Source organism: Engraulis encrasicolus, chromosome 6 (genome assembly GCF_034702125.1).
Source record: "Engraulis encrasicolus isolate BLACKSEA-1 chromosome 6, IST_EnEncr_1.0, whole genome shotgun sequence".
NCBI lineage: Eukaryota > Metazoa > Chordata > Actinopteri > Clupeiformes > Engraulidae > Engraulis > Engraulis encrasicolus.
The window spans coordinates 31,736,224-31,745,934 of NC_085862.1; the positions used below are offsets into that span (position 1 = coordinate 31,736,224).

General features: G+C 43.7%; 1 protein-coding gene across 7 annotated transcripts in view; it reads left to right on the forward strand.

The window, feature by feature from the left end:
* The first annotated feature begins 2,945 nt into the window (after positions 1-2,945).
* Positions 2,946-9,711, forward strand: part of prrx1b (paired related homeobox 1b) — an 18,173-nt gene continuing 11,407 nt past the window's right edge. For 4 of the 7 annotated variants that reach the window (XM_063201269.1, XM_063201271.1, XM_063201270.1 and 1 more), the window contains exon 1: positions 4,195-8,886. In XM_063201269.1, the coding sequence (XP_063057339.1) occupies positions 8,356-8,886 (531 nt within the window). In that variant the 5' untranslated portion in view covers positions 4,195-8,355. Of the gene's footprint in view, positions 4,086-4,194; positions 8,887-9,711 lie in introns of those variants that run through there. The other 3 variants (XM_063201275.1, XM_063201276.1, XM_063201273.1) reach the window with 2 other exon arrangements.

Below are 9,711 nucleotides of genomic sequence, written 5' to 3' on the forward strand. Positions count from 1 at the left end.
TTTCATTAAGGCGCCATGCCCTGGAGAAGCTGATTCGAGCGCGCTGTACTGGCTCGCATGTTTTCAGGTCCCCTGAAGAAACAACAGATGACTTAAATTTGACGACAAGCACATTTGTTCATTCATAACTTCTTTCAACTACCATTTCATTCTGGTAAACATTTTTGATTGTAGTTATGGATTAGGCCTATGTATCCTCCATAGTTAAAGTATTTTTGTGAGGCAGTGCTTACTGCGCTTTTGGCGACCGATTGTACCCATGCGCGCATAGGCTACACACCAACTCTACCATGGTGTCTCTAAACTGCTGCTATCAAACGCTTGCGGTGTTCCGACAGTTTCAGTGGCGGCCTGCAGTGGATTAAACGACACTCGAGTTTACAATGCTGAGTGTGTGAAATTAATTACGCTTACTGATTAGGGCGCTCTGACGGCGACGACGGGGGCGTGCGTCATCGCAAACACAAACAGACGGCCGCTTCTCTGTTGTGCTGCACTGTCTGACTGTGTGCTCCGCTCCGTGACGGAGAAGGAGTAGACTGTAGAGGAGTAAAAATAGACCTTAATGGAAACATTGTGTAGACTATTTGTAGCTTGTATAAAGCTTCAGAAGGGGCTGCGATTGTGTTAAGGGACAGATGGGAAGTGGGCACTGTTTCGGACTCACTTTTGTCTGTTTTAACCAAGTCTAAATAAAATTGCAGCTATCTCAGATAATGATTTTGTTTCTGTACATATATGGATTCTCTTTACTTGGAAAGTGGAACGTTGTATTAGTAGACATATAGCCTAGCACAGGCAAACTGTTCCTTTTGATTAAAACATATTGTAAACCATGCACGTGGTTTCTTGGTGGATTATATAGGCCTAAAAATGTATTTAAGAGGTAAACGGCACAACACTGTTTCGTAATTTTCATAACATGCTTGATTGGCAATAGACGCCACCAGGTGAACCGTCCTTAACTGTCAAAAGTAAATTGGCAGGCAATGGACGAGTTGTCCCTCTGAAGTCCAAACTCATGAGGCAGATAACGTTTGAGAATATTTTGTTGGTCTCTGATTTTGTTTGTTATTTGCTCTGTCAAATCCGAATTTAAAGATTAGTTAGAATTCAAGACAACCAGCTTGCTTTCTCTTCCTTCCTCGCTAACAAAACAGAACTATCTTCTTTTCGTTTTGATAGATCCCTAAATGTTTTTCTATAAACATTTGCATTGGTGTTATTGGTATTCACTAGGCTCTCTCCCAAACCTTTAATAATTTAAGATAACTGGCGTAAGTGCTAGGCTGTAGAATTAATTTAGTTTAGGCTACTGTTGTAACATCCTTATATAATACGCCTTAAAATAATAATAATAATAATATTATTATTATTATTAATAATAATAATAATAATAATAACAATAATAATAATAATAGTGTTATTGCTAATATCCATGTTATAGCCTGACAGTAACACGAGTAGGAATAATGTAACACGCAGACAGCAGACAAATTGTTAACTCATCGACAAATGTCACGGACACTTTTTTTGCTAATGTTTTGAAATCTCAGTCCTTCACACCAGGGTTCTTGTAGTGTGTTAGCGAAATGAAATGGCACACTTGATGATGAGCCGGGGGAAAGTCCGGGTCAGCCTCTCGCTGATGATTGACGTGCAGTCAGCTTATTTGGGGTTCCATTCGCCCCGCGCTCAAACGAAGGGTAAAAAAAATCTTTCTCATAGCAATATAGAGTGGGTCAAAACACTGAAATGAGCCCGGGCCCTTGGGTAACTCTCTCTCTCTCTCTCTCTCTCTCTCTCTCTCTCTCTCTCTCTCTCTCTCTCTCTCTCTCTCTCTCTCTCTCTCTCTCTCTCTCTCTCTCTCTCTCGCTGGCACAAGAGCAAGAGCGTAGGCAGGAGAGAGGGAATGCGGAGGGAAAACTAATGATGAAAAAAAAAACCTCCCTCCATCCCAACAGCGCTTTAATTAAATACATGGAAAGAACGAAAGCAGCACATCTGGTTTCAATCCGCTTCCCTTTGATGGCATCAAGTGTTCTTTTCCCAGATCAGGAGGCTGGAAGCGAAGGGATGTCTGTGCAGGGGGAACACATGGACCCCCGCCCCCGCCCCTCCTCTCCTCTCCTCTGCCTGCCTCTCGCTTGTCAAAGCCCCCCCCCCCTGCTCCAGGCGCGCACACGGCTCGCCTCTGACGTCCAGAAGAACCCCTCTCTTCCAAGTCAGCGCTCCGTATACCCCAAAAACCCTGGGTCGTCTAACAAATCACTTTTATGTTTGTCAGATAACGACTTGTTTACAGTTGGAATGGCTGAGGAAAAAAAATAAAAAGGTTAACAATGTTTGGCATGGGTTTTATTGAGTGCCGGAGGACACAAAAAACCCAACCTCACATAGCAACAGCTCTGACATCACCAGTTATTTCCCCTTAAGATATTGATTGCAATCGTTTAGGTGTTTGGTGACTCACCCATATGCCCATGGTTCCATGATAAACCGTCTAAGTGGTATGGAAGTCTTAAGGATCAGCGCACTCACTTTAAGATTAAATACAGCATCTTTTACGTTACTAGTATATTCTAAAGGCAACACGCGTAAATGTTGGCTACATTTTGAAATTGTTTGCAGCTGAAGACACTGCGACACGAGCAATAAAGCTTTTTTTAAAAGCTGGTGGATGTTTTAAGAGTATGCGTAAACAAGATGGCACATACGTGTGCTGTGGCTTGGAGTGGTAGCCTAATTGGTTTCCGTGTCCACTGCGCTTGGACTTCAACGCTAGTCTCGACTACTCTGCGTTCCGAAATGGGGTGTGTGTGTGTGTGTGTGTGTGTGTGTGTGTGTGTGTGTGTGTGTGTGTGTGTGTGTGTGTGTGTGTGTGTGTGTGTGCGTGGGGGGTGTTATGTGTGTAAAGGGCTATAGGGAGTGGTGTATGGGTGTGTGGATAGATGGAGTTAGGGATGGAGAGAGCAAACGAGAGGAGAGAGGGAGTCTGTGGAACGTCCGATACAGCACAAAGGCTTTGCCACGTAATTATGGGCCCCTATTAGGTCGAGCTGCCCTCCCCTGGGTCTCCATTTCTCATTTAGACTATCGCGCGGGCCTCCGCAGCGTGCCAGCACGGGCCTCGTTTGAAGTACCAGAGAGAGAGAGAGAGAGAGAGAGAGAGAGAGAGAGAGAGAGAGAGAGAGAGAGAGAGCCAGCGTGCCCGCGTCTTCACTCCATCGAACATCCTTCACATGCATGCGCATCTGGTAGACATCAGATCTTTCGCAAAAACCAAGCTCAGTCACGAGCGTCAGTGAGTCAACGGCGGCTGGGCTGGGTCTTCCGTGGAGCCAGGTGTTGGACTTTGGTGAAACTTTTCACTGCTGACTCGCAACTGTCGTGGGTGTGTTTTGTGAATGCGCGCCGGGCTGGCTGTATGTCTGTTTTGGGGAAAGTGAACTAAAGAGCAAGAGGGAGTGTGTATGTGTGTGTCGTGTATGGGTATGAGTGTGCGTAAATGCGAGTGTTCGTGTGCATGGATGGACGCCCGCGCAGTCACGAAACCTCAGATGAGCGCATAAACTGGGGGCAGAGATGATAGGAGACTGACCGAGGCGTTGTGTTGAAGCTCGTCACAAGGTCACCTACGCTGAAAAACATCTTCTCGACTGGATGCTTACAACCATTTAGCTCGACTTGCTTGGCAAAGGAGGAAAAGGAGCGCTGGTCTGTCGGGTTGGAGGTGCCGTGGGCGACGTTGTGGTTTTTTTTTCCTTTTCTTGTGTAAGGAACAATTTGGCTCGACTTTTATTATTGCGCCATTTTTCTTGTGTATCCTATTTGCGTCATGACTTCTAGCTATGCACATGTAATGGACAGACAAGCATCGCTATCGAGCAGACTGGAGAGTCCGATTACTGCCAATCTGGAAAACCTGCAGGCTAAAAAGAACTTCTCCGTGAGCCACCTGCTTGATCTGGAGGAAGCAGGGGAGATGGTCGGCACCCAGGCGGATGACGGCGTCGGTGAGGCGGGTAGGAGTATGTTGGAGTCTCCGGGCCTCACCAGCGGCAGCGACACCACGCAGCAGGAGAGTAAGTTCAAAGTGTTCCCTCCCTGCTTACAGGGTGTGAGTGTGTCCATTCTTGGTTCTACGGCAAAAACTCACTCGGGACCAACTCGTGATTAACACCTAAATCCAGAACGGTATTGGCACGTTAGCGCGCTTGTGGGCTCTGTCAGAGTTGAAGTAAACGCAAAAGGTTTTGAATTTACGAACCGCCAGGCAAAATATCTTGCGAATAGAGTCTTCCCTGCAGGATTTCTCCGTGCTCTGCTGGGATGTCCATTCTGCCTCCTAGACCCTCAGCCTTTTACGGTTTCTCGGTACGTCCGTTGAGATGGCCTGTCTGACGTTAAACAGTCCGTAGAGTAGTGGACAGTGACAGGCGGAACATCCCCTTCACTTGGTGCGTAATTAGTAGAGCTCCGGTGTCATAGCCTAGGTTAAGACGACATAAAATAGTCTGTAGAGAGAATCTACATCGATTTGAAACTATCCATCCATCCCCGTGGTCTGCTCACCAGTAGGCTACATTTGGCAGTAACACTTGTAAGTTGCTGATGTATAGTTCCGTTGGTGGACATGGTCAGCAGGACGCAAATCAAGCTAAACAGTAATAAATCACCCAACCCAGAATACGATGCATGAACTGCTGTGCATTAACAGTAAAAGTGACTCGGTCAGAGTATTGTTAAACAGCGCCCACGAAGAACCGTTGGATCCACCCCAGCGAAAACAAAATAGCCTAACCATAGTCTACTCGAGTGTGACGGTGTGTTTTAAAGCACAAATAAACCACTGAAGTCCACCGAGAATCGCTCCTACTCACGGGTTAATGGAGGGGTTGACAGAGACGCCGAGTCTAATGATTGTTATTGTTGTTTTTGAGCTAAATCAGAGTGATAGGGGGATGCAGGTACCGGAAGGAAAAAGGCTAAGGCCCTGTCGTAAATCCGTGGCTTGTTCACTTGTCAAACAATTTCAGAATACTTAAACACAATAATTTGTCATAATTATCTGTGTCTGTGGAACATACGCCAACAATTACGGCATCAACTAGCCAAATTATATTACATCTGCCTCTCAGTAAGTGGCTTGCCGAAGCCTTTTCATGCCCTTCCATTTCTATTCGTCGGGTTATACAGTCCTGGCAAATGTAATATTTCTCATGTCGAAACGCGGTGGTAACGAAGAACATTAGACCTTAAGAAATAGAAAGAGGTTTGTGGATATTTAAATGGTCCATCTTTTCAGGCCAGGTGATTTTTGCATTTATCTTCCAAATTAAGATAAGTAAAATTACATTGTATAATATCTTCCATGTTGCTTTCCAGCAACGATTACCTCCTTCCTAAACCCTAATGTGAGGATCACCTCCTGGCTACCTGGTCATCGTCAGTTTTGTTTGACTTTACAACCAGAGTTCAAATGCTACACGTTTTTTTGAACTTGACAATTGGCGATTGTAATAGCCTAATATTGTATTTGGATTAAAACACCTTTACGCACGCGTAATTACAGTCATACGATAGGGTAATCATTTTGACATTAATCTCGGTAGAAGGCCTAGGCCATATAATTGTAGCCTAAATACAAATAAGACACAGTATTAATACTTCCATGTTTATAATAATGGGCATGACGTCCATCCCCTTTCTCCGCTCGGTAGCCTATTGTTCATCGGACTCCCTTGTCAGACCGAGCCCGGCTCTGTATAAATTGTAGAATTTGCTAATTTATTTTCTATTGTATGGATAATACCAGGTAAGCCTAATTGCGTGGTGAGGGTACATACCTTTAGTGATATTTAGTCTACATAGTCCCATTAATAAATAGTATGTGTTTGTATTTCAAAACACATAGCCTATTATTCTCACATTCACACTATCTGACTAAATTATAGGCCTAGTAGACATACCCTTCCATGCTCAACAATGGTCTTGATCAGAAGGGGAGCAGATAACCATTCCCAGGCCTGAATAATCAAATGCAATAATTGGGATCATTTTACGCGGGCATGGGCCACAGGGCGTGTTTTATGTGAATAATAACATTGCGACATCAATGGAAAACACTCAGTGCAACAGTTCCTTCCTATGTAGCCTAGATTATCCATTATTCATTGCAATTGATACAAAGTCGCAGGTTTAATTTATTCTTTTAGATGCACATATGTAAATAGTTTAATAAACCCATTTTTGGCCAGCAAAGCCAGGCCGTCTGTGTGTAGAGATGCACCGCTTTTGCGTAATGGCTCTGAGGATATTTTCGCCAGTGAAAGCTAACGCAAACTATAGTCCCAATACTTACAGTTTAATACGGTATCATGAACTTGGAGGTAGTTTGTGTGCGTGCTTGTCGGATGACCTAGCTACTACCTGACCCCAATCAATTGCTCTGGGTGTCCTCTGCTTTGTCTTCCGTGGAGGAGAACAACGCTATCATGCTCACTTGGACAAGGACAGTGACATTGAGGAAAGTAAAAAGCGTCGTTGAGGCCTGAAAACTACGCTTTTAATTTTATATTTACGAATTTGCCATAGGCTTCTGACTTCATGGGGCTATCGCACATGGTTCCGGTATGATGAACTGGAAAAACAACATGAAAATTATTTTGCTGTGCCTGATTTCACTTAAACGCACAAACTGATGTGTAAAGCCTCTATGAAGAAATAAAATGTTGGGCCTAATAGTCAAATTACATGAAGTATAGGCTATTTTAGTGAAAATGACTTAATTGCCTTTAATATGTAGCTATACTATCATACTACGAATTTGTAGGTTATTACTCAGTCAATCAGTGTTGATTATTAGTTATAATTATTTTAAATAGGCCATCGATGTTTTCCCCCACTAATTCTGCTATATTTCAGCAGATATTTGTAGCTAATTGGTTGCCCGTGCTTGTAGAAAGACTATAAATTATCCACATCATGTCATTGTTCCCAGGACCCTAGCTTGTGCTCTAAATAAATTGGTTTCTTGTTTTCCAAATTCTTTCAACATCGCTATAATAACGTGTAATTGAGCGCTGCATTTGTGAAAAAAGGCAGCGGTTACAATGGATTAGGCTTTAAACCAATGCGTTTTATTTTACCACCAAAATGACCCCACCAAGGTCATTTGTCTCTGAAGATCCATTTTGCTGTAAAACGAACTCGTAAACAACCCTGTCAGATATCAACCTCCCAAAGCGGCGCCATAAATTACCAGCACGCAAGTATCGCCTCTGCCAGTATGAAATGACGTCACGCGCCTCGTAATTAACTAAGACACCAACTGGAGGCTTTTAAACTGTGTTTGTGTGGTTTGCAAATAGGCATTATTTAAACCCAGTCCACCGCACTGCATTTTTTGTCTACCGCAGTCAAAATTAAAAGCATAAATAAGTCGCTCTGCTAAAAACCCATGGTATAATTTGATTTTTGAAACCTGGATAACCCCTTTTCTATCCAAAGTAATTAGTCGTCTTAAAGTAAAATAAAATGATTTTGAACCTTTGTGCTGTACAAAACCATACACTCATAGTCTCAAAGACAGGTTTTAATAATTATTATTTTTTTAATGCCCTGGGTCAGGCCAAGCTGAAAAAAGGCTTGGCAACACATTGCATCAACACATCACATGTGAGAAAGGCCATGAAAGTAGATGTAGACAACTATAATATCTTTCAATTAATACCCAAAACATATGCTATGACGACTAAAGTCCTCTGATTAATATGACCAGGAAAATTAAAGTTTTCACAGACAAACTGTTTACCGACTTCATTCAGAGTTTTAGAACATAACCCTCTGATTCACTGTGAACACGCCTGTGCAAATTTAGTCAATCCAACACTGGCGTTTCCCATGTATTCACATCCTTGACAGTCCACTACTTCTACTGTTCGTGAACCTTTGCGTATGTGTGTTTAACACGCTAGAGCATCAGGCGTAATTGTAATGAAACCCAATCGACCCCAAGGACAGGCTATAAGCTGCATGTACATGCATGAGACATAGCAGAGGAAGGAGTAGCAGAGAAAAACAGAGTGATGACATCAGAGAAACTGGCTGACATGGTTTCATTTGTGAGTCTCTCTCTCTCTCTCTCTCTCTCTCTCTCTCTCTCTCTCTCTCTCTCTCTCTCGCTATACTCCCCATGTGTACACACATACATATTCAAATGATACAAGGGCGTACCATTGCTTGTGTAGGCGATATCCATTGCTTGTGTATTCGGTGTGGATTACTTATAGTAGGCCTAATATCCTATGGAGTGAGCTTGCACGTACACAATGTTTGGTGTCATATGTGGATATGTACTTTTCCTTATTTGATGTTTTTGTGAGTTTTGAATGTGTTTTGTATCCAACTTTATACCAATATGCCTTGTGTATGTGTGTGTACATGTATGTGTGTGTGAATGTATGTATGCGTGCCCGTGTGTCTGTGTGCCTGTATCTGTGTGTGTTTGTGTGTATGTGTGTTTACGTGCCTGCGTGTGTCCATGCCTATGTGTGTGAATGCGTCTGTGTGTGTCCATGCCTATGTGTGTGTCCCTGTGTGTCCGTGTCTGTGTCCGTGACTGTGTGTGCCCGTGTGTCCGTGCCTGTGTGTGTGTCTGTGTGTGTGCCTGTGTGTGTGTCCGTGCTGGTATGTGTGTGTGCCTCAGACGAGCAGCTGAACGCGGAGGAGAAGAAGAAGCGGAAGCAGCGTCGGAACAGGACCACCTTCAACAGCAGCCAGCTGCAGGCTCTGGAGCGCGTCTTCGAGAGGACACACTACCCCGACGCCTTCGTACGGGAGGACCTCGCACGCCGCGTCAACCTCACGGAGGCCAGAGTGCAGGTACATAGCAACCTTGCCATAGAGAATACCCCTATATGTGTGAGTGTGTGTGTTTGTGTGTGTGAGTGTGTGTGTGTGTGAGAATACACTGGGTGAGCCTCACCGAGGCAAATACAGGTAGAGTCCTAACTCTGTGTGTGCGTGTGATTCAAACTCACAGAAGCCAGAGTGCAGGTAACACTGCCATATAGTTGTGCAGTGTGTGTGTGTGTGTGTGTGTGCACGATATGTCAACCTGACTGAAGCCAGTGAGCAGATAGCGCTCAGTGTGTGTGTGTGTGTGTGTGTGTGTGTGTGTATGTGTGTGTGTGTGTGTGTGTGTGTTTGTGTGTGTAGTATCGACATACAGTTATGCCAGTTCACCATAGACAGAGTGCTGGTACCGCTGTGCGACATGTCAAGTCAGTGGCTCTCTCTGTTGTACCTGTTCTCTCTCTCTCTCTCTCTCTCTCTCTCTCTCTCTCTCTCTCTCTCTCTCCTTGTGACGTATATGTGTGTGACATAGGGGTGGGCGAAATGACGATATTAATCGTGAATCGTGATATTGAGTACAAGATCGTCTCGAATCTGCCAAAGTGGGGAAATTGTATAGATCGTCTTGCAATGAGGATGTTTACTATCAGTATCAGAGTGATGTTTACTTACTTGTGTTGTTGTCTTCACTTTTATTCTGTTCATTATTGTATTCAATTTGTGCACTTTATACGAGTGCCATCAGTGTAACTGCAAATTACAAATCGCAAGCATATGAAAGTTGTTTTTTGTTCTTTTTATTTTTCCCATGGAAGATCGTGATAAAAAAATCAAAATCGAGATTTTATTTCT